Here is a 25,781-nt window from a genome sequence, read left to right on the forward strand (position 1 = left end):
TTTAAAAACTCCCAATTAAATCCTGCATTATTTCTGTCAGATTATAATTTTATTTTACTTGTTCCACAAAGGTACGACATAACTTAATTTAAAATTTGAATGTTTTTCAAGAAATGCATCTATTTCTCGTGCCTATAACAAACCTGGGACATTTTGTTTCTGTGGGAATAACATGTATATAACTTCCTTTGGATTGACACAGCACTGTATATCACCATTGGTGATATAAAACATTTCCAGCACTTCCAAAATCTTGGATTCTGGAATCCTGTCACTTAGAATGATGAATGTGCATTCGAATGTTTGTCAATGTATTCAAATGTTTGAAAGTGTAATAGAGTTTCCAAATTAGTTTTAGGATGACAAAGGGAGGGATTAATTTTTATCATAGGCTTAGTTCCAATGAGAAGTCTGTGCATTTTTTTCAAAATGAACACAACTGCTATTTCAAATGCTATTGCAAAGCTTCATTTAATGGAGTGGTTGATGGTTATCAACATTCTGCTTTATTCCTGTAATTGATGATTAGGCCCCTGTTGAGGCTGTATGCCACTAATGGAGAGGGGAATATATGGCTCCTCAGATGCTGTTAAACTATATTGCCCCATCACTCCAGCCGGCATGGCCAATGATAGGTAATGGTGGAAGCTGTATACAACTCCTGAAAAAGCCAGGGATTCCCTAGACCTTTAATCAAATTTTATCTTAAAAAATGCTAAGCAGTTCTTAGAATCATCTGTCTTGTTTTCCTTCTTTCTTCAAAGAGTTATTCTCTCCCTTTTCATATTATTTTTGTGCCATTTATCTATTTAGTGAAGCATGAATTCTGTCCAATTTTGCAAAGGATGAATTATTGTTGAGTTTAATAAATGATTTCCAGTCAAATGACATTGGAATGTTATTACATCTTTTCTCCTTCACAGGGTTGATTTGGTAAAAGAGACCCAGGTTTAAGACGATCCTTATGTGGGAAGAAATATCCATCTGGTTCAGTTCCAAGCCAGGAGAAAGGCACTGGAGACAAAATGGAGGCTGATTGGAAAGAGGGACCATTTATTGATGAACAGAAACACATGTTTGTGGTTCTGGTGCAGCTGACCACATGAAGTTGAGAGTGAGGGGTTTTTATACCTTCTTTAAGCTTTGCACTTGAGCTTCCTGTTCCTGTGCAAGAACATGTATTCTATTGGCTCTTGTCAGACTCCCATGGGGCCATGTAGTGGTTATGTAGGGTCATAACTGGCTCTGTAGGCAAAGTACAAATCTGAGATCTTTGTCTGAACTAAGTTTGGTTGAAGTTTCTGAGGGTGATGCAATAATTCCTATTGTGGGTTAATGCTTTATCCTGTGTTGGATCTTGAGTGATGGCTGCTTCTAATCCTACCATTCTGCCTTTGTTTCAAAATATCCTGTCTTAAATGGATTACCAAATCAGCATTTCTTTTTTTTTTTCCAACTTTTACTGGATTTTATGTTTAAGTATACATAATGTCAATACATGAACAGTGTGGTCTCTGGGTATAATTCATTTTGATATAAACAGCAATAATGATAATCATAATAGTTATTATGTTAATCAAACTTATATAATCCTAGTATTAATATACATGGTTTTAAGAGTAGTTATTCAATATTTCAATGTTCCATTTTAATGCCAATGATATTATAAGCATACATGGTAATACTATCTTTCAACCTCTGATCTTTTCCATCAAATTATTACTTATATTCTGTTATATAAAAATTATAACTACTAATATTCCTATTTCTCCAGAGTATCCACCCGAATCCCCATCTCTCTTTCAAAAATATCTTTCAGGTTATCTGATTCAATTTTTAAATCTCTTAAACAGTGGTGGAATTCAATTTTTTTTACTACTGGTTCTGTGGGCATGGCTTGGTGGGTGGGGCAGGGGAAGGATACTGTAAAATATCCAGTCAGATGTGGTATTTGCTGGTTTTCCGAACTACTCAAAATTTCCGCTACCGGTTCTCCAGAACTGGTCAGGACCTGCTGAATATCACCTCTGCTCTTAAAGTACTTTTCCCTTGGTTTATTTCATCAGTCATTATTGTTTTTATCATCTCCTTCTCATCTTCTTGCTTTGTTTCATGGTTTGTCCATTCTATTTTTCCTTCCGTTCTTTCTGCTATCTCCTCTTTTTCCTGGACTCTTTGATCTTCATTCATTATCAGTTATAGCATATTTTCTATTTTCCCATATATGCCTTGCATTAGGGTCTTTATCTCTCTGTGATTCTTTTCCATAGTATATTCTTTTCCATAGTACCCCTAATGCTTTGAAACATCAATGCCATTCTCTTGAAATCTCACTCCTTTCCCTTGATGGAGCATCTTGTCTTAATTTAATAAGTCCAGCTCTTACTCAAGTCCAAAAACAATATATTCCAATCCAATGTTACTTCTCAGAAAGTTCAATAATCATAGTTCTTTACATCTCAATTATTAATCAATTCCATTTAAGTAGTCCAGTCAGCTTCCACAAATCAAGTCACTTTATTTTACTTAAGAATCTTCCTTATTCTCACAATAGAGTAATCATAAAGTAGATAGTTATAGAACAGTAAGTGTTACCGCAGTCCTCCAAATGAATGTTGTTTATTTCATCAAATTTTTTCTAAACTTGTAGTGGGTCTGGTATATTCCATTCATCACCCTCAGCTTAGGTTTCAGCATTGTTTCAAGTTTTATAGATTTGATTAATGCAAATTTAGTTCAATTTATGGTAGCAAAACTGGCTATTCAAGTAGATTCAAGTTGATAGTTTCAGCATTTTATAATGCCTATCCAAAACAATGCCTGCTCAATTTTAAAATCCAATTTTCTATGCTTTAAAAGGTCTTTAGCTTTTCTCCTTTTAGTTCCTTTCTTTCGGGTCTAGGATTTTTCTCTCTATGGTTGTTTGCCACTTTAAGTTCTAAGAGTCTTTTTTCCTGGATTTTCCTCTTTCTTTTTTTCTTTAAAGTTAGGGTCTAAATAAAAAGGAATCTTCTCACCCAGCTTCAATTGCTGTTCATCTACACCACTCCTGCACAATTTTTTGTTGCCTCAGCTGTCCCAGCTTTGTAGATGAGAGTGAAGAGGAACTGTCCAAGCTCCTCATTGTGGATGAGAGGAAAGAAGCCCTGGGTGAGGCAGGATAGTTGCTGCTCTCCATGACCTGCAGGGCACCCCTCTTTTTTTCATCATCCCTACAGGGTGGCTTTAGCTCCTTTCGGAGCCCTCCAACAGGGAGAACTTGGCATGGGAGCATGGAGACCCACTCTTGACATCTGATATCGCCGTGATGTCAGCTGGAAGTCCAAATCTGCATTTCTAAAAGCTGACCTCAGTATCTGCAGGGGGCAGGGACTTGAGTCTGCTTTCTGTCTTTTCAGAGCATGTTTCTTCATTTCCCCTTTAGGGAAATATAACATCTTGCCTTTTTAATATTTCCCAAAATATTTCATTCTTCTAGGAACAGGGGTGGCTTCCCACACTTAGTTACGGAAACCCATTGGGTAACTTTTGCCCACTCATTCTCTCTCAGCCCAGTTTACTTCACAGGGTTGTGGTGGAGGGAGTGCTATGATCAACACGTTGAGAATTAATAAGAAAGTGAGTTGTGTGTGTTCTGGAGAACAAAATCTTACCTTGGAAAAAATGACTGGGGTCAAGGGACTAGGCAAAGCTTAGCTCTGAATGAGCTATGTATCCTTCCAGACAGAGAACAAGTGACTATCGCAAGACAGAGGCATTTGCTGGGAGCAAATGAGAAAACATATTTTGCAATATGTAAATTCTGCCCCTTGCTTCTTTTCATGTAATATCATGATACAAAAGGTACAGCTTTCTTCCTCTACTGGTATCACAATTTATAGTTTGATATTTTGGCATCATCGTGCTGATGAACCTAGTCCTGTAAAAAGGAGATAGGAAATACCTTGTGATTAGCAATCTCACAAAAGGTAAAGGCACAGGCAGAGAAGGGTAAAGATCAAGATCTGTGACCCCATTTCATCTGATGCATATATTTCTAAAGTGGGTTGCTAACAATTATACTTGTTTCTTGTTTGTTACTTTTTTGACTTGTGTTTTTTTCTCTTGTGTTACTGTTTTTTATTTATGTGATATTATGTGCACTGTCTAGGTAAGGTAAGGTAACAGAGGCAGCTTAGAAATTGATTAAATAAATAAATGTAAATAAAGAGGTCTTGCAGAGGAAATCACTGCTTCTTTATTTACATTTCAAACCTTGAGATCAGAAAATTGTGAGGTGCTAAAGAGTCAGTGAAACTATAGTCACATTTCCAATAAAAAGACAGGAAAATTCTAAGTGGATGGAAGACAACATTTTTAAAAGTGTGTTGTCATTGATATACTGAGACAGGCTGATTTAAACAAGGCCTAATTGAATAATACTGTAGTGCATTGCCTTTAAAATTAGCACAATTTTCCTGTTAAATCAGTGCATGGGGAAAACATCTGTTGAAAGGCTGGAAAATGCCTTTCTTCTGAGGGTTCGGTTTTCCTGCTGGGAGCACTCCAGTGCAAGGATTCAGACAACTGCTTGGAAGCTGGTTCTTTTTATTTTTCAGGAAGGCGAGAGATAGCAAGAAGTCTGCGTTCCTGGAGCTAGCTCTCTTTGTATAATAAAAACCCTGATTTTTATACTTTTTTTTCTCCTTTTTGTGTGTGAGTGCTTGTGTTTGTATTTCTTAATGTTTTAAATCCTGTCAGGGGTTGTCTTCATTTCCGCCGGAGGGTAAACTCCGTGGGGTGCAGAAGGCAAACGTTGCAGGGTGGTTTGATTGGATTATCAGTTTCCTAATGTTTTCTTGTGGCAATCTCCTGTCTGTCTCCTTTGCAATATATTTTGTGTCTTTTGTCTGTTTGTTTAGCTGATTTGGCATGTCTTGTGTTTGTAAGGGTTTTCTTTTCTTGTTTCCTTAGTTTTCTTAATTATTTGGGCTTTTGTCTAAGGGGCTTCTTTAATACCTTTTATTAAATCTCTTTTCCTATGCAAGTTTGTTTTATGGCTGGCCTGATGTTCCCTTTGGGCTTTTCCTGCTTGGGTGTCACCACTGTCCTCATGAAGTTCCCTTTCCACACATCTATTCTACTTATAACTTTGATGGGGATAAAGATCCTTCTGTCAATCAGAAAAATTAAGAATTCTATTTATCTCCATTCAATTTTTTACAGAGCAGCATGAATATATATTTTCAGCAATGCTCTGCTTTTAAATGCAACTGCAGCTGCTGAACCCCAATGTTGATGAACAAGGCTACAGCTAATTTTTTTTTAAAAAAAGGTCAGTCCAAAGTGCCAGCAAAATTCTTTGTAGCTGGTGTGCCTTGGTTAATGAGAAACAATGAGGATTGAGAAATCCCATTAGATACAAGCCACAAACTTACTTTCATTTTAAAGCAAAAAAGCAGAAGGACAAATACATCCAGGATTCTCATAAATCTAAAACAAGGACAAGCTTCCAACTAGAATAATGTCAAAATTAGTGGAATGTGTTCCCAATTTTTCTGAAGGAAACAATAAAAAGGTAAGTTCTACATAATTTTCTTTCTAAGAAAACCTGTTGGGTTGCTGTGTAAAAGACTAGACAATTACGAAACCCATTTTTATAAGTAAGTTTTATAGTCCTGAGCTGTTTGAATAAACTATAAAGTGTAAGGAAAATGATCTTGACAGAGTTACACAGGATTGAAGACAAAAGAGAGTGAAGCATTTTTAAGATCCAAAATAACCAGATAACATTTGAAAGTGACTCAGCAAATACCTTCCTAATTCAATGAACTCTAAGAAGGAGAAGGTGACACAACACAACCACAGTTGCAAGATTTTATTACTACAATCAATCACAATAAAATGTAATTCTGGTCTTCCTGTGGAGTTGATTTCATAGTCTGGTTCATCTAGTGGAGCTGACAGAAGCGTACCATATGATCAAATATATTGGAAATGTTTCACAAGTCACTGAAAATAAGCCTTCTATATCTATGGACACTAATATCTGTGCAACAAGATTTTAAATTAGCATGCATTAATAAATTGCATATACCATGAGGTACATACCACTGCTGATAAACTACCAAGTGAGTGAGGGCTAACTGCTGGTAAACTACAAAGAAAACATATTTTGGGAGACGTGAAGCATTATCTTCCTACAAAGTAACTATGAAAAAGACCATGAGGTGAGGTTAAACTTTTTTATTTTTATGTGGCATAAATATATATTTATATATTTTTCACTTAAAAAACAGAAACCAGCCTTCACTTTAAAACTATCTAAGGGAGAGGTGGGTTATGCTGGTACCAAACTAAGCAATCAGTGCTGTGCACAAGAAGCAGTTTCATTCACTAGATTAGGAATTGTTGTCTTTTGTAAGAGTTCCTCAACTTGATTAATTTACTCTTGAGTTGAGTCCTAATCAGTGGATTCTACTATAAGTGTTTGAAGTGATAGGGGAAGGTTTATTCCTAAATTCTTCAGGGTAAAATGAATTAGACTAATTGTAAGAGCATGGAAATCTAGTTTCCAATTAAGGCAAGTGATTGGAATTCACTGAGAGGTATATCGAGTGCTTCCTTTTCAAGCTCTCCGTCTCTTCTCTGCTACAGGTGATAGATGAGATTAGCAAGGCCATCTCTGAAACAAAGGGTTGCCTCCTCTTGGATGTGGATTCAGGCTCTTCCACTAATCGGACAGTTTACACCTTTGTTGGAAGTCCCGAGGATGTTGTTGTGGGTGCATTGAATGCAGCTAAAATTGCTTTTCAGTTTATTGACATGGCAAAACATAAAGGTAATCAGGGAAGAGGAGACAAATTATGACAGTCAATGTATGAGCAAAAGGACCTGGGATATAGGGGTGTAAATTTGCAACAAATCTGATCATATCTCTAAATGGTTCAGTATGAAAGTTCTCTGGGTCCTGACCTTTTAGATAATGCCACATGCGGGATTTGTGATTTTGGAGCCCAACCTCAAATCACTGCTCAGACAGGAATCTTGAATAGCCTCGATGAATCCCATGAAAATATTATCGTAAAACCAAAGTGCAACATTATACAGATTGCTGCTTAGAGGATTTGTAATAAGATAAATATAAGGTTACCTAAGTAAACACTTCCGTCCTCTTTTATACAGTGTGTCTTTATATTTTTTGGGAAGATTTGAATGTGCCACGCTTACAGATATCGACCAAGAGATGGATTGACAGGCGTAAAAGGCATGTGGATTTGTGTGATTAGACAATTAGACTGCTTGGCATATGAATGTGATAGACACCAATGTAGAAATATAGAAATGTATATCATCTCCAATTTGGCCAAGTCTTGCCTCAAAAGAGTAAAATTTCAGGAGAAAGATATCCATGTTTTGCTTCTTTTAGGAAGAAGGTACGACCCTGAATTTGTGACATGCTACGCGTTGCTTGGAACTAATGTTTCTGAAAGCAAATACACAAAGATTAATCAGTTACTTTCCCCAGACCTGACAGTGTTCATCAATGTTAACTTGGTCCTTTAGTAGTTTTCAGGGGTCCCCAACTCCAACAGGTCTGGGGTGTGTAAAGTGGCGGGCAAGTGAGTGAAGCTTCATTTGCGCATGTGCGGGATCTAAATTGTATGCAAAACCACCAATACCCTGGTCCATTGAGAAATTGTTTTCCATGAAACCGTTCCCTGGTTCCAGAAAGGTTGGGGACCACTGGTATAGTTTATTCAATATTTCCCAACAAATGAAAACAAAACATACTTTATATTTTCTCTGTTTTATGACTACTTTTTCCTGAGCTCCTTTCTGATTTTGTTACACATTTTAATGCTTTGCTTTTGTATACAGGTGAGCATCCCCGAATGGGAGCTCTGGATGTTTGCCCATTCATTCCTGTGAGGAACGTTACCATGCAAGAGTGTGTTTATTCTGCTAATCTCTTTGGAAAATGTTTAGCAGATGAATTGCACGTTCCTGGTGAGCCTATCATGGAAAAATAAGATGGGTCTGAAAGACTGCAATGACTAATCAATTTCAATTTAAAATTCTATTTGACCATTCACAGAAAGGAAGCCTTTGTTCTAGTCTGTGATCTTTTTGCTCAGTGACAACATGCCTATCAAATTTGAGTAAAGGTCTATGCAGACCTTTTGAGGAAGTCTCTTACTCTGCTGTGATGAAGTTCTGAACAGACTATTCAATCTTATTTCCTTTTCCTATATGAGCAATAATTAGTGCTCAGTTTTGTTCTGAAGATGCCAGTATTCCAATGCTGGAGAACACTTAGTGTGAAGCCAGAAGATGGCACTAGAGTTCTACTACCACACCCATAATAGGCGAGCACTGGGCTATCAGCCAAAGAAGGAGATTCCAATTCATGCTCTCTCCCCCATTTCAGTCCACCAATTCCATTTCAGTGAAGCAATCCTGTTTTCCCATAGGTAAAATTATTTTAATTTTCAGTCTCTAAATTTTCTTCAGGCAAGGCCTAGCAGATGGAACCCCTGACTTTTTTTTTTTTTTTTTTTTAGCCTTGCTCTACCTTCTAAATTATGATATGGGGTTGTGGATAGAAGCCCAGGGAAAGCAAATGGCAGGTATAAAAATGATAAAAAGGGAATGGACTCCTGAGAGAAAGGAAGGCCTTCAAAATCTCAACTGGACTATCAAAGCCTAAAGCTAACACTAATTATGCAGCGCAAGTTAGTACAGCTACTAGGCCTCCAATCCATTCTTTTGATGTACCAATAATTTCTTGCAAACCGGGCTGTTTAGATTTCAAGATGACAACTCTCAGTTAATCTAGTCTTTATTTGCAGTGTACCTATATGGTGAAGCAGCTCTGAATGAGAGCAGAAGGTCTTTGCCTGCTATCCGAGCAGGGGAATATGAAGCTCTGCCTGAGAAAGTAAGATAACAATAGTATTTTTAACATTAGCTATACTAGGGTGTCAAACTCGATTTCACTGGGGGCCGTATCAGGGTTGTGGTTGACCTCAGGGGGCCGGGTGAGTGTGGCTGGGGTGGGCGTTGCCAGTTCAACATCACTTGTGTCAGGGGGCGCCTGTGAAGGCCCGGATGTCTCTAGTGGAGGAAGGCAAGACCAGGGCAAAAGCCAAACCCTTGTCCACCAGAGGACCCTTGCCTCTCAGGTCACACAGAGGACCCCCGGATGGCAGCACAGGCTGCCCAGAGCCCTGGACAGTGGAGGGCAAGTGCCTAGCCCAGCCCTGCTTCCCCAAGGGGGCACCTGGCCACACTGGCACCTCCTCCTCAAGGCTGCTGCTACTGTGCTTGCTGTCTTTGGCCACGTTCCTCATGGTGTGTGTGGAAGAGCAAAGTCTGTGGGTCCTTGCGAGGAAGCCTGGATTTGTAGCCAAAGGATTCTCAGCAATAGTATGGGAGACCACCAGGAGAGAAGGGGGCAAGGGGATGGCAAAAAGGCAGCAGGGATGCTGGTGACCAAGTGCTAAGACAGGACTTCCCTCAGACCCTCCCTCACTCTCATAATCTTCCTTCCTTCCTTCCTTCCCTCCCTCCCTCCTTCTCATTCTTTTTTTTTATAGAGTTTTATTTGGGTTTTCACAAAACATACAAATAAAAATAAAATATCTTTTTTTGAGAACAGCATGCCCCTGGGTTATCACTTCTCCATACAGACATAAACTCAATTCATACATACATATTCATCTTATGTATTCTAATCCATATCTTGTAACTATTTTCACAGTTTTCTCAATAGTTTTTCCCCTTTCCTTGCTTTCTGTAACCTTATTTTTAATTATCTCATTCCTTTCTAAGTTCAATTACATATCTTCTTCTAATTTTCAGTATCTTTCTAATCAATATTTTTATACTTTTGTCTGTCCTGTTTACAATTTCATATTTTCTTTTCTCATAAAACATATTTTCCCCTGTAATTACTAGACTGGAGTGTAATACCTTTGTATCTTTTAATTATTATCCATTCAAATCTTGTTTGAAGTTTAAATTATGCCTTTACAGTTATACCATTCATTTTCTGACCTCTATTTTATAACACATAACTATTATCTACCAAATTCTGCTTGGTACATTCCCTTAAAAATACACACAAGTTCTTGAAGGAAAAAAAAAGAATATACAGTATATATATATATACAGGGGGGGATTCTACCAGTTCGCACCTATTCGCTAGAACCGGTTGTTAACATTCTAAGCAGTTCGGAGAACTGGTTGTTAGAAGAAATTACTGGCCTAATCCTGTAAGGAAGGCAGGAAGGAAACATTCTGGTGTTGCTTACAGAAACTGCCTCTCTGTTAACCCTTATTACATTCTTGGCAGGACTAGACTTCCTGTCTCAGGAACTTCTCTGCAGGTTTTTTCCCCCTCCTTTGCTGGTACTTTGCTTGTGTGGAGTGACCATTTAAAGTTACAATGGCACTGAAAAAAGTGACTTATGACAATTTTTCACTCTTACGACTGTTGCAGCATCTCCACAGTCATGAGAGGCCAGGGGAGGAGATGCGTGCCTTGATGTGAGTGATATTGAATTGGCCACACCCAGTCAATAACATGACCACCTAAGCCACGCCCACCAACTAAGCCATGCCCACAGAACCAGTTGTTAAAAAATTTGAATCCCACCCCTGAATATATTGCTATCATCCATAGAAGAACAATCTTTTCTGATTTTGAAATCACTTCAGTGTCAAATCATTTCCATAGAATGTTATTGCCCAGCAAATTATAACATTTGGCAAAGAGCATGTTCATAGTATTAAAGTAAAAGCACTCTTTACTTTCTCTCCTTCTCTCAAGCTAGAAAAGGCAGAATGGACTCCCGATTTTGGTCCTGCAACCTTTGTTCCAAGATGGGGAGCCACTGTAACAGGAGCACGAAAATTCCTCATTGCATACAACATCAACTTGCTGTGCACAAAGGAACTGGCACATCGGATAGCACTTAACATTCGGGAACAGGGCCGTAGTAAGAACCAGGTACTCCAGTTGGCTTGTAAATCTTCCAATTCTGCACTCCAATAAAGTCTTCAAAACAAGACTAGGCAGACATCAGATTTGTGGGTCCTGCTTTTTTTAAAAAAACACATTAGATCAACAAATTGGAATCTAGTACAAAAGGTCAAACTTGTTTGCTTTTCAGAGTCTTCTCTGTTTCTCACTTACAGCCTGGGCGGTTGAAACAGGTGCAAGGCATGGGATGGTATTTGGATGAAGAAAACATTGCTCAAGTCTCTACAAATCTGTTGGATTTTGAAACCACTCCTCTTCATGTGGTCTATGAAGAAGTTTGCAAGGATGCCAAGGTGAGTGGTACAAAGATGACCAATTGAATGAACCCGAGATTGGGCTGAAGTGGAGCAAAATGCACTGGGTTTGGAAAGTCCTGTCTGAAATTCCCCCCTGGAGCTCTTTTATTCATTTTTACGTAACTGTCAACTCTTCAAAGTAATCCAGAGCAGGAAATCAAAATCATGGATAGTAATACTATTTTTATTGTGACAACAGATATTTGACAACAGAATTTGGCTAGTTTGAAAGCACTTATTCCTCCCCACCATTAAGTTTATTTAAGGAACATTCAAAATTACAACAGATATCCAAAATTACATTACAACCCTGCTTCAAAGTTGCAACATCCCTGTGGTTATTTGCCCTTATGACTGACCAAACAGATTTTACAATGCTCCCCACCTCTTTCCTCCCCTCTTGCCATGATTTCGCAGTGCTTAGGCCTCCTCTCCACATGTCTATCACCCATAGCAGTTACCTTTTGAAGTTCTCTGGACCTGATAATGGGGAAGGAGGGCAAGCCATGTGTTCCTGGGCTGCACAGATCTGACCGCCATTTTATCCTGCCTTCTTGTGGGACAAAATGGTGATCAGCAGACAAACTGCTTTGTTTTATTGCCTTAATGAGACATTTCTGAATACTGCAGAAAAACAAAGCAGATTGTCAACGTGGTTGCCATTTCGTCCCGCCCTCTTATGGTTGGTTTTTTTGTTACCTTAAGGGGTCTGCACAGTGGTACAGAGGCTTTTGAATGCTGCAAAAGCTTCTGCAGAGCTGCACAGTCCTTGTTAAAGCAGCAAAATGAAGCAGTTTGTTCCTGGGCCACACAGTGGTGACCTGAATGCAGCTGCCATTTTGTGGGTAGGTGTCCACTCTGGGAGCCACACTATGCAGCTGCACAAAGAAGCAACCCATTTCAATGCTCTGGAAAGGCTCAAAAGTTAAGTGAGGAGGAGAATGTTAGGCTTAGTGGAATGGGAATTAGTCCTAAGGTCTGTGGGGACAGGTAGGAATGGGAAAAGACCTATGGGGACCCAAGGAGACCGAAGGAGGAATATGGCAATAACGTGTAACAATGTTGTGGCAATGAAATATTCCAATTGTTGTAAACTAGTGATGTTATTGGAGTGATGTATATAAATACAGCAGCTAAAAATGAAAAACAGTTCTGGGTAGATCTGCTAGGAGGAATGCTCAGAGATGATGGTAGCTGCTTACATTTTGGGTTATTTCCTGATCCAGATCTAGTGCCTCAGCCAGCCTCTGTGGACATGGCTCCTGTGGCTTCTTGGACTGTAGGCTGACTAGCTATAAAATATCTGGTTTTATTTCTAGGATCTCAATCTGCCAGTGGTAGGATCTCAGCTAGTAGGACTGATTCCTAAAAAGGCCATGTTAGATGCAGCAGAATTTTATATCAAGAAAGAAAATATCTTCATCCTTGAGGAGGAACATAAAATTAGACTGGTAACTTTTGATATCTATTTATATCTTGATTTTATATAACAATGCATTAAGTTCATTACCTTTTCAAAAATAATTCAATCTGCAGTGAATGATTTTCCTTTAATTTCTCATGACAGATATTTCTAAACTCTTAGTTTGAAGATACTTTTTATTCCTTTGTTATCACCTAACCTACCTAGAGAATGGGATCCCACACTGTAGTAAATGTGGCTTGTTTGATTTTATCATGTTGTGTAAATCTAGTGAACTGTGGTTTATCTAGTAAATCATTATTATGAATATGGCTTAGGCTTCAAGTAAACTACATCATTGTTCTAGAATGTCACATTTTGATATCTGATACATAAGAATTTAAATTTGTTAAAGTACTTTTTGTAGTATGTTTACAAAATCCACATGTGCTTTCCATGACCCTGTTCCTAGATCGCTAGAGCCAAATACTGCTCAAGCTGCTCAACCTTCTGCCTATGTATAATTCACCTCAATTTCTTTGGTTTTTGGGAAAGAAGATTTTATTTTATTTTCTGAAAATTGATTACTAGATCTTTTCCCTGAAAAACTTCATCAAACTATCTGAGAACAACTGGATATCTTGGCAATAATAAGAGCAAAAGTGGAACATTCAAAGCAGCTCTTTTTGCAGGATAGAAATTTGGGCCATCCTATTCTAATTCTAATATAGTTTTTGAATGAGCTAACGAAAATAAGCAGCAATCTCATTTCTCTGAGTATTTCTCACAGTCTAATGCTGGATTTGTTGATTTATTTTATAGTCAAATGATGAGGAAAAAATAAAATAATGGTCTGTGGCAGAGAGACCAGGTCTGAAACTTGTATTTCTGAGTTTCCTTTCCCACCTATCCATTCTGGGTTTCCATTCTAGATCCAGTTAGCTCAAGTTAAGCACTTGAGCTAAGTATGCCTAAGTGGGCAATAGTTGTCAGGGTGAATGCATTGTGATTTTACAAGTATGGATTACTTGCTTGTCACATGGATTTCATGAAGAAATGGAACAGGTTGCACTGGACTGATTCAGAAGAATAAAATCAGTAGTCACCGATCTGCAAAATCCAGGTGCTACTGTTCCAGTATCTGTCCTGATGATGTTTTGTTCAGTGTAATGTGAACTGAAAAATAAGGGACAGAAGACCCTCATTTGTTTCAAATGCTAATTTCTGTTTAATAAGATAATCATCTATGAATTTGTATTCTTGAATCTCAGGTAATTAATCGATTGGGCTTGGATTCGTTGTCTCCATTCAGTCCTAAGGAGCGCATAATTGAGTATGGATATTTTCATTTTCTCACAGTTGGTTGTATGGTGATAGTGTATGTTTGAAGACTTTGGCTGGATGGATGATATATGGATTTCTAATATAATGAAGTCGTATTATGTGTCATATAATGAAATCCTTAGCATGCTTTTCATCCAATTATATTGTATATAAATAGGTCTTAACTTATGGAGCCAGAAATAAAAGTGCCATTTGGAGAAACAAACATTGTCTGCTACTTCTTAACTTTTTCAGAAGAATGGCCAAGTTTCCAAAAAGCATGTTGTGTATCTTAAGCACAAATTAAAAGATGTAAAACATTTCATTTCCAGTTTATAATTATGCAAATATGTATTGCACCTGTTTAAGATTTCATTAAATAATTATTTAATTTAATTAAATGCTATTTAATTCACATAACACTATGATCCCAAGGGGTCTACTTTTGCTTGGGAAACTCAACACCATATTCCAAATGAACTAATAGTTTTCTGGCTCAAATAACCTCTTGTTACTTTGGATCATTTCCCGAACCAAAGAATCTCTATTCCTATATCCAGCAGAGATGTCAGGGTACACTCCTTTCTTGACTTCACTTTGTTTTTAATCAGCAGCATTTTATAGTACCAGTAGAAGAGAATATCTGTACATCAGGCCGAATTGTGGGATCCTTGGTGTTGTCTAACTTGGTGGTTTTCTTGCAGGCATTTCTTTGCCAGACTAGGTGCACCGATGATGTTACCTAGTCTGATAATGAAATATCTGCAAGAAAAACCCCAAACTCAGAGAATACCAAGGACCCTTTAGCATTTTATAGTTTGTGAAAGTGATTTTTTTCAAATGCTTTTTACCTTCGGAAGGGACATGGTGAAGGATGACAGAGAAAAAGACAGTCTGGTGTCTTTGTCTCTTCGCACTTTTGTGCAGAAAGTTGGTGCAAGATCAGCTGCTCCTGGAGGAGGATCAGTATCAGCAGCAATATCATCTCTGGTATGTAGCTACCGGTACTTCAATACCCCATTTTAAAACTACTGTCCTAAATAGTGATTTCACATAGGACCTCTTCTGTAATGGTGATATACAGTAAGGCTGAACTCCACCAGCAAGATTTGAAACTTGAAAATAAATTGCTCTCAGCAAATACTGAGCGCAAACTTTTCCTGTTTTTGATAATCCCTGGAATTACTTATTCTGTATTTTTGGTTGAGTGTAGCTAAATAATCTGCCAGCCAAATGACATTGAAATCAGCCTCTGAGGAATTTTTTCCTCAGGAAGAGTATGAGCCATAGATTCCAGAAATTAATTCAATCAATTAAACTGTAATTGTGCTTATGATCTTCCTTCAGCTTTTCTTTACTTTGCAGCTCTGTGAAGATAATAATAAAGTTACTTTTTCATCATCATTTTAACTGTGAACTGTTGTTAAATGCTACAGTCGCTAAATTAAAACTACCCGGAGTTCAAAATAATATGGATATCAAAAAATATTAACAAATGTCTCATAATCAGATTGTTATGTGCAATTACTTCTTCCCAGAACATCATTATATCACAGTTTTAGAACAAAATGTTTTAATTGTTGTTTTCCAACTGTACATTCATTCCTTTTCTATACAAAGCTATGAGGTTTAGTAAGTCATGTGTGTGTGCGTGTGTAGATGTGTACATACAGACATATGATGCGCACAAACACACACATATGTATTTGACACTGAAATGTGTCAAATGGGATAAATTCCAATTCCAATTTACAACAATGACAAGAAAAATTTAACAAGTTTATTTGGAGTAGAATAAAACATACTAGTTTCAAAAAACAAATGTGGCCTTGCTCTCCCAACTGTATTCTAGTTTTAAACTGTATTCTAATTTAAACTGTAAACATGTAAACTGTATTCTAGAACAGACTGTTTGACAGCAGAATGTTACTATCGGAAGGAGCTGGCCTAGCTAGTGGGCTCCATATGGTATAGGGAGACAAAAGAGGAACACAACCTGAAAAACAACTTATAAAATAAAGGTTGACAAAAATACAGAACTCTTCACAGAAAATAGTGCCCAATAATTGTATCATTAGCCTTTTGTGAGAATACTTTTCTTGTTGGAGATGACTACAGTAAGAAAAGTATAATTACATGTGCAAACATGGAATAGACTAAAGACAGAGGAAAATTTTGATGTACCTACAAATTGCTGGAAGAATAAAATCTGACCTTAGAAATGAGGGATATTAAGAAAATGACAGATCCTTATTGACAATCAAGATCACCTATATATAACCTCCTAATTAGTTTTGATACAGGGATAGAAAAAAATGAAAGTATTTATGTTAAATTGGATGCAAAACTTCAAAGACACTGTCTCAATACAACAATGGGAAGACTTATTGAAGAAGCTATGATTTGAGAGAAAACTAGTGTAAATTATCTAACAGATGGTATACAACTCAATAATGGCCAAAGCAGGCAAATTATATGGTAATCAGTGCTGGAAAATGCCACAAGACAGAAGAAACATTCTGCCATATGTGGTGGATATGCAAAGTATTGGAAAGACACAACACCATTCAGAGAATCTCAGGATTAGAGGTGGATTGGAGAGGGTGCACCAGGATGCAAGAGGGTTCAAGAGTTGGGGAAGGTTCCCAAAGTGAACAAGTATTAGGTAAGGAAGTCCCTCTCCCTCTTTCTTTCTTTCTTTCTTTCTTTCTTTCTTTCTTTCTTTCTTTCTTTCTTTCTTTCTTTCTTTCTTTCTTTCTTTCTTTCTTTCTTTCTTTCTTTCTTTCTTTCTTTCTTTCTCTCTCTCTCTCTCTCTCTCCCCTCCCCTTCCCACTCTCCTTCTCCCTCTCCCTCTCAAGCAGTTTTTCTCCCCAGTATTTTGATGTAACATAAAAAGTCCCTGTCTTCTGGTGAAATTAGGAAAGTGTAGACATCTTGTTTTTTCCCCTTCCTGTGTGGCAAAGGCATTTCAGAGCATCAGGTCTTTCCTTCTAGGGAGCAGCACTTGGTTGCATGGTGGGGTTAATGACATATGGAAAGCGTCAATTTGAGGAGCTGGACCCGGTTATGAGGCAACTCATACCCCCGTTTCATCAGGCCATGAATCAGCTAATTGCTATAGTAGACAGGGACTCCTTGGCGTTCAGCAGCTACATGGTGAGTGAAGTGTTCATACTTTCAGCAAACCTGTATTTTGTGCATCTTGTATCTTTTGACAGGAAGAATGTGGATGGAATTGGGGAGTTGTTTGCTTTTTGCTTAATGAGGGCTGTATTTTTTTTGGGGAAAGGTGGAGTGCATATGAAAGGTAAGGTTAAAATAAGTTCTGGGAATCTATCTTAGAGCCTTACCCTCCATGCCTATCCTATATTCCCTAGAATAATAGCCTAAATATGTGTTTGTGTTCTCTACAGGATGCTATGAAACTTCCTAAGCAGACCCCTGAGGAGAAAGAGAGGTATTACTGGGCCTTTTGTTCACATGAAACTATAGTACTTGCTTTCATAGCAGTTCAGAACTTGCTCAAAGTGTTCCAAGATGTACATTTTGGTGGAATTCTATGATTTCTTGTTAAAGTTCTTAGTACATCAAAATCATAAGTGATCTGTGAGTGACTCTTAGTTCACCTCATAAATCCAGTCTAAGGTTGTTTAAAAAACTTGTTTAAGGTGCAGCAAGACAGGGAGTGCAACATTTGTCCAATAGGCTGCCTGCAGATCAGCTGACCAGCAGCAAAAAAGCAGGGTGCTCCTTTGTTTCCTTCTCTCTTCATATCCAAATGGCTGACTTTCCTGTGTGGATGGAAGTAAAAATGGGCTTTGTTCCCTGAGGCTGGTGGGAAGAAGCAAAAAGTCTTAGGCTTCCTCCTTCCTGCCTAAATTCAGGCTGCATTAGGAAATGATGCAAATGGTTATTTTGGAGTGGAGAAAGCTCCATGCAGTGTCCACTATTGAATATTGTAACCAATGTGATCTTTGAAGACAAATCTTTTTCTATCCTACTCTAACTGTCAGACTGCCCTTTATTAAATTCTGTAAATAAATGCCCAGTGAGTGGCAATGTTCGTTTACTTGTTAATCTAGTATATTTTATGCTATACTTGGGACTAATGTTGTGGTCTCCTCTGTTCTAGCCCAGTGCCTCAGCCATTATACCAAATTGGGTCTCATGTCCCATGTAGGGCCAAACAAATTTTCATAGCAAATAAGAATCGATAGTTTAGCTTCATAAGTTGTAAAGAAAATAGTAATATTTCTACTTTTCAAGATAAAGATGTTTTTAAACAATGAAGAGAAAAGAAGGAAAACCTTATGGGGGTGAGGAAATGAGGAGCTCTTGCTTCACACAGGGGAGAAATAGTCACTGAAAGATGTAATGGCTGAATGGATTATGAACTTCTCGACATAAGGATGGCTCAGACTACTGTTGCATTAATTGCACAATTATAAAAGAAAAGAAACCAAGTAGAAAATATAGCAGACCTTCAGTCCAAGAGGAGACAGCTGTATAGGACAATGACCTGGAGCTAGTAGTCTGGTAGTAGTCTGGTAGTTCTTAATCTGTTTTTATTGCAAGATAGATGCTCTTATAGCTGCTTCTTTTGGGCTTCCCTGTGTCAGGATAATCCTCCGAGATTTATTTCATTTTTTTCTTATTCTGTGTCTGCAGGCGTGCAACAGCCATGCAGCTAGGCCTGAAGAATGCTGTTGATGTCCCTTTCTCCTTGGCAGAAAAAATTAACTCTTTATGGCCTTTTTTGAAAGAAATGGCACAGCATGGAAACATAGCCTGCAAATCAGATATCCAGGTATTTGTGCTGCCCAGAGTGAGGACAGATCTGATCTTCAGTTGTGTAACTAGTTATTTTATTGAGCTGAACTCTTGCCACAAATTTGTTGAGGCCATAGTTGACTGCATGAAGTTGGTAGGTTCCATTCCCCCTGGTCACTGGCATCTCTTCTTCTGTTACTGATTTTAGGTGGCAGTTAAAGCTTTAGAAGCAGGTGTGTTTGGGGCCTATTTCAATGTCATCACCAACTTGAAGGATATAACAGATGAAGATTTCACTCAACAGGTAGGAATTGTTCACATTTGCTTAAAACTATGGACAATTTAGCATTAGTTTGTATTCTTAAAAAAGGCTCAAACAGTTCTGCAGCTATGTTAAGATTGGTTGAGATTATTTGAATGGTTCTGGGTGGTGTGAGTTGGACTGGAGGGCTGGTGACTCCTTTGCTAGACTCTGTTTTTTTTTTTACATTTTTCTCTAAGATAAGAGACACTTGACAGAAGGTGTTTCCCAAATGACTTAAATGATGCCATTCTTAAAGTCAAGAGTTTCAAACATAGTTTCACAGTTAAAGAAAGTCTAAAAGATAACATATGATACAGTTTTTAGACAGATGTCCCCAGGTGTAACAGTCATTGTCCCCTTTCTCAATTTTAGTTTGAGTTCATGCTTTATAACTTATTTGTAACTATGCCTTACTTAGTTCAAGTATGGTAGGGAATGAATGCTTCACCACAGTAACTCAAGAAATTCACTAAATGCCCCACTCATGATGAAGACCTCACTTCCCTTAGAGCAGTGATCCCCAACCTTTTTATGCCGCGGCCCGGTACGCATCAGCTGGGCGCCGCGACCTGGTACCGGCATCAGCTGGGCGCCGCCATCTTGATGAAAAGTGCTTCCGGTGACCTCACCAGAAGCACTTTTTCATCAAAAAGATGGTGGCGCCTCGGTGAGCTTTTCCGGTAGAAATGGCTTTCCCGGAAAAGCTCACCGAGCGTGCCGCCATCTTTTTTGATGAAAAGTGCTTCGTGAGCTTTCTACCCAGAAAAGCTCACCGGAAGCACTTCTTCATCAAAAAGATGGCGGCGCTTCAGCAACCAGTGGCCCGGTAGGACTTGTTCACGACCAGTACCGGTCCGCGGACCGGTGGTTGGGGACCCCTGCCTTAGAGCACCGTTCTCAACTTTGGCAACTTTAAGATGTGTGGACTTCAACTTCCATAATTCTTCAGCCAGCATTCCTGGCTGAGGCATTCTGAGAGTTGAAGTCAACGTATCTTAAAGTTGTTAAAGTTGGGAAATAGTGCCTTAGACTACTAAGACTACTTGTCAGGGATTTGCCAATTTTAACTGGTCTTTTGAGTGAAAACAGTTTTAAAAGGAAAAGCTCCCACCTCACCCTGTTATTGTCTCATGTCTCCTTCCTCAGCCACCCCTATTTTTTTTCTGCCTGACTGAATATAGGTATCTGTTATTTTGCTTTATTGCTTCACACTAATTGGCTACTCTTGAGATATACATGCTGTGCTTAAGTCACATTTTATGCATGGTAATCACTATGGCAGTTGATCTACAACATTCTATTCTGAGAATCTGATCTTCCTTTTTTATTTTGGTATACTTATATATTAATATATTTATGCTATCATTTTTGCATAATCTTATCATATAGTATTATACAGTTTGAAATCAATCCAGGAAAAAATGCTTTTCTTACTGTATCTGGCAACTGAGTTGCAGAGTCCTCACATAATGTGTCCAAATAGGATAATTTGAGCCTGACTATGCAAAATACTACTCCATGAGTAATTCAGGACTAAAGTAATAAATCTCCCCCTCTCTCTATCCCCCTTCCCCCTCCCTCCCTCTACTCCTTCTTCTGCAGATGCACAGGAATATTTCCTACTTCTTGGAGGAAGCCCAAAAGAATACAACAGTTATCCTAGATAATTTGGACAAGCGGGCAACATGAAATATTGTATTTACAACCAATTGGTTAAACGTATAAAATTCTTATATATCGTACTGTTTAGCTACATTCAGACAGATCTGATCCTTTTGAGAAAAAGAAAAATATATAATTTTCTAACCTATACATGCATGAATTTTGTTACAAATCCAGTTTTTCTGGTGTGATTAAAAGGGATCTCTTTTTGTTGCCTGTTATCCCATCTTAATAATCATGATAGCAGTATGAAGCAAGTTTTCAGTGACACATCTATGTTCAAAAGTCTTCTGTAGAAAGCTTTAAAACTACTAAAAATATTAGCTATATAGCTATTGTTTCAGCCATTATGCCAAAATTGTTAGATTAAACAAAATTACTGATAGGAAAATACTGAGACCTCCAGCACAATCCTTTGGTTCATTATTTAAATGACAAGTGTATCTTGAGCGGAATTTTGTAAAGTGGAAATAAATCATGTTGTCCTCAATAAGGACTGGTTATGAGGAGGGTTTTTTGTGTCCTAATACATACATCAGTGCTTCGATATATATACTGCTGTGACATTATGATAATGGCCAGATGTACTGCATTAATTCTTATCCTAATTACCTCATTATGACAATTACCTCATTATGACACTTTCTCTTTTATAAGTATATACTTTCATAATTCTATGAAAAATTGCTTGTGCAGTAATATTTCAGCTGACTAATGTTACCTGATATTTGGAGGTCTTTGTTTTCCAAAAGTTGGAAGACAGTCTAAGCCTTTGTACATAGACAAAACAAGCCCCATGCTCTTTCACGGAGAACTTGAAGGAAAATACCCTTTGCAAGCCGGTATGAGACTTCCATCTCCAGTGGGAGAGATGAGGAGGGCAGGGGTTGCTTCTGAGGACATTGGCAGCGTCAACACTCCCATCATGGAATGGAAGGGGGCTTGTCTGGTTGTGTTTTTGTGTCTCAGGCTGCAAAATATTTTGGGGATGCTCTGGAGAGGCAGCTTCAGCTGTCTCTCATCATCTCCCATAGCAACCATTCCACTTGTTTTCCATCTTGATACGGAAATGAATATACACTGTGTTTATCAAGCGCTTTAAATCAAATGATTTTTTTTCATAACTCAAATTTTGTCAATGAGTGGGCCTTTTCAAGGTGCCTATTACCTCGGGGGAATTGCTAATATTTTGGTAGATACTCAAGATAGACTGAAAAATAAGATGCAGTTCAGTGGTTCTATGCTTAGGAAAAACCAAAAGCAGTTTATTCCAAAAGAAAAATAATAAGTCCTTAAACTTGTATCTAAAACTTCCTTTGTTAGTATTGATGAAACTCATCTGATGCTGTAAAACTTGTCGATCCAAGTATTCCTGAAATAGCGGAAAAGCTGTTAATGAACAATATTCAAAAGCGAATAGAAAAGGAAGTGTGCGTACCCAAGGCTCCTTTCAAAGACGCCACATTCTCTTTGAGCAAGGTGGTTATTCCTCATCTCTCAGAGCCCTAAACCTGACAGAGACCCCTGTGTTGTGGTCTCCTTCCAAGCAGAAATTGTATGCAGCAGAAGTATGAATAGTTGATCTACTCCCCAACTGTTCATCCTGTTGTGGTCTTTTAGTGGAACTGTCTTTAGTTATTAATACATAAGAGATAGGATATGGGAAGAGGCGATAATTTATCTTATTTTAAAAGAAAATAAAAAGTTACTATAATTGTTTCTATTTGTGATGAAAGGGGAAGTCATTTATTTATAGGTTTCATTTCTTTGTCTTTACTATATTCTTATTTTTTCTTTCCATTTTTCTGTTTTTTCCCCTGCACTTTCTCATTTTTCTTTTTACTCTACCATTCCAACTAATGCATTTAAACTGAATGAAATCCCTTTAAAAATATCAGCAACTAAAAAGGGCTCAGTATCTAAATGTTTACATTGCTGGCAGGAATGCCAGGTGGGATGCCATGATCACAGCCCATTCCTTCTGTTCCTGGACCACAACTTGAATACAATCATACTCAGGTCCTGGTTACCCTGGCTGGCATCTTCCTCCATATAGATTTCCTGGGCAAGGAGGGGGGGTGTCATTTCCAAAATCCATATCATCATGGACATCATCATGGATATCAATTGGAAAATTAATTCTGCACCAAGTGAGAAATCAAATAGGTTCCTAACCAACCTAGCTGACAACTTTGTAGTCCAAAAGGTAGAGGATGGAACTAGAGGGACAGCCATAATGGACTTAACTCTTACAAACAGAAAAGAAGTGACAGAGGGAGTTGAAACTGCAGGAACCTTGGGTGAGAGTGACCATGTCATACTAGAATTCAACATAACACAAACACAAGCAATAGAACATAATGACACCAAAGTCTTGGATTTTAAAAGAACTGATTTTAATAAACTCAGAGAGAACTTGGGAAAGATTCCATGGATGAAAATCCTAAAGGGGAAAACAACTCAAGAATCTTGGGAAACTCTGAAAAGTACGATCATAGAAGCCCAGACCAGCACAATACCACTGAGAAAGAAAAATAAGAACTTCAAGAAGAAACCAGCATGGTTACACAAAGATCTCTGGCAAATTAAAAGAAAAAAAGGGACAAGTACAAAAAATGGAAAGAGGGACATGCAGCTAAGGCAGATAGCCAGAATCTATAAAGATGAAGTCAGGAAAGCAAAGGCTCAGAACGAACAAAGACTTGCAACAAAAGTCAAAGATAATTTTAAAAAGTTTCTTCCAACGTTATATCAACTGACTTGAAATTTAGGGCTTGGACAATCTTGAACTACGCCACCTATGGTTGGACTTAAGCGTAGCACACAAAATTATCCGCTACAATGTCCTACCAGTCAATGACTACTTCAGCTTCAACCACAACAATACAAGAGCACACAACAGATACAAACTCAATGTTAACCACTCCAACCTTGATTGCAGAAAGTACGACTTCAGCAACAGAGTGGTCAATGCCTGGAATGCACTACCTGACTCTGTTGTTACATCCTCAAACCTTTAACCTCAAACTATCCACTATTGACCTCACCCCATTCCTAAGAGGTCTGTAAGGGGCGTGCATAAGTGCACCATCATGCCTCCCGTCCCTGTCCTATTGTCCCCATTTAATCGCACCTATTTCCTGTATTCTTACTCATGTTTATATTGTATTTATATCTATTATCTTGTAAGCGATTGACAAATCAAATAAATAAAATAAAATAAACATATAAATAACAAGAAAAAAATCAAGGAAGCAGTCAGTCCACTAAGGAGAGAAGACAGTAAGGAAGTAACAGGCAACAGAGAGCAAGCAGAGATACTTAACTCATTCTTTGCATCGGTCTTCACACAAAAACAAACTATAGCTCAACCCACCAAAAACATAATTGTAATAGACAGACCAGAAATAAAAGTTAAAATAGGGAAAAAAATGGTAAGAGAACACCTGTCTAATCTTGATGAATACAAATCACCAGAACCTGACCGATTACATCCCAGAGTTCTAAAGGAGCTGGCAGAGATCATCTCAGAACCACTGCACCATATCTTTCAAAAATCCTGGAGTACCAGGGGACTACCAGAGGGCTGGAAAAGAGCTGATATGGTTCCCATCTTCAAAAAAGGGGAAAAAACAGACCCAGGAAATTACAGACCAATCAACCTAACATCAATAGCCGGGAAGATACTGGAAAAGATAATAAAAAAACAGATCTGCCAACATCTAGAAACAAGTAAAGTATTAACTAGCAGTCAGCATGGGTTTGTTAATAACAGATCATGCCAAACCAATTTTATTTCATTCTTCAACGTAGTGAATTAGTAGACCAGAGAAATACTGTGTATATAATATACTTAGATTTCAGCAAGGCATTTGACAAAATAGACCACAACCTACTTTTTGGTAAGCTAGAACAAAGTGGGATAGGTAGCACCACCACCAGATGGATTTGCAACAGGCTGACAAAGTGTACTCAATGAGTAGTCCTTAACAAAAAGACCTAGACTATGTATCTGAATGGTCTAACATATGGCAACTTCAAATCTCAACAAATAAATGCTCTGTCTTACATATTGGTAAAAAAATCAGAAAATAAAATACAAGCTGAATAGTCAAGATCTTGTTGATGACCCAAGCTCTGTAAAGGACCTGGGAATACTCACCTCTAATGATCTAAGTGCTAGAGCCCACTGCAACTACATAGCCAAAAAGGCATTAAGAGTTGTTAACCTAATCCTACGTTGCTTTTTCTCTGGTAATATCTCACTACTAACCAGAGCATACAAAACATTTGCTAGACCAATACTCGAATACAGTTCATCAGTCTGGAATCCTTATTACGTATGTGATATTAACACAATTGAGAAAGTCCAGAAGTATTTCACAAGAAGAGTTCTCCACTCTTCTACTGCTAGAATACCTTATGCCACCAGACTCGAAATTCTAAAACTAGAAAACCTTGAATTACGCCGTCTTCGGTCAGACTTAAGCATGGTATATAAAATCATACATTGCAATGTCCTACCTGTCAATGAATACTTCAGCTTTAACCATAACAACACAAGAGCACACAACAGATACAAACTCAAAGTAAACCGCACCAAACTTGATTGCAGGAAATACGACTTCAGCAATAGAGTGGTCAATGTCTGGAATACTCTACCCGACTCTGTAGTCTCTTCCCCAAACCCCAAAACTTTAACCTTAGACTGTCTACTATTGACCTCACCCCTTTCCTAAGAGGTCTGTAGGGGGCGTGTATAAGCGCACCAACGTGCCTACCGTCCCTGTCCTATTGTTTCTCTTATTCTATTATTTTTCTTATATGTACCCATTTCATATATTCACAACTATGTATACACTTGTACTTATTATCTTGTAAACAATTGACAAATCAAATAAATAAAATAAAATTAATGGGTCTAAGTCTACATGGAGGGAAGTAAGCAGAAATAACTGGAAGTAAGCGGAAATAACTGATTCGGTGTTCATTGCTCAT

At 38.0% G+C, this 25,781-nt stretch overlaps 1 protein-coding gene across 1 annotated transcript; it reads left to right on the top strand.

Moving 5' to 3' along the window:
• Positions 1-5,426: 5,426 nt before the first annotated feature.
• Positions 5,427-21,276, top strand: FTCD (formimidoyltransferase cyclodeaminase). The gene is made up of 14 exons (XM_026679028.2): positions 5,427-5,557; positions 6,637-6,820; positions 7,861-7,989; positions 8,832-8,920; positions 10,814-10,993; positions 11,182-11,319; positions 12,642-12,773; positions 13,996-14,057; positions 14,908-15,037; positions 17,042-17,203; positions 17,461-17,504; positions 18,716-18,854; positions 19,026-19,121; positions 20,724-21,276. The coding sequence occupies exons 1-14, from the start codon at positions 5,504-5,506 to the stop codon at positions 20,808-20,810; spliced, it is 1,626 nt and encodes a 541-aa protein (XP_026534813.1). The 5' UTR covers positions 5,427-5,503; the 3' UTR covers positions 20,811-21,276.
• The last annotated feature ends 4,505 nt before the right edge of the window (positions 21,277-25,781 follow it).

This window comes from Notechis scutatus, chromosome 1, assembly GCF_049901735.1.
Source record: "Notechis scutatus isolate UNSWTSFEM ecotype Mainland chromosome 1, rNotScu1.2, whole genome shotgun sequence".
NCBI classification, from domain to species: Eukaryota; Metazoa; Chordata; class Lepidosauria; order Squamata; family Elapidae; genus Notechis; species Notechis scutatus.

What these genes read in the sequence shown, in the direction of transcription:
- FTCD (XM_026679028.2), top strand. Translation starts at nt 5,504, where the DNA reads ATGTCAAAATTAGTGGAATGTGTTCCCAATTTTTCTGAAGGAAACAAT. An exon ending in AAGTTTGCAAGGATGCCAAG is followed by an intron (nt 11,320 to 12,641) that starts GTGAGTGGTACA and finishes TTTTATTTCTAG; the next exon opens with GATCTCAATCTGCCAGTGGT. An exon ending in TGGCGTTCAGCAGCTACATG is followed by an intron (nt 17,204 to 17,460) that starts GTGAGTGAAGTG and finishes TGTTCTCTACAG; the next exon opens with GATGCTATGAAACTTCCTAA.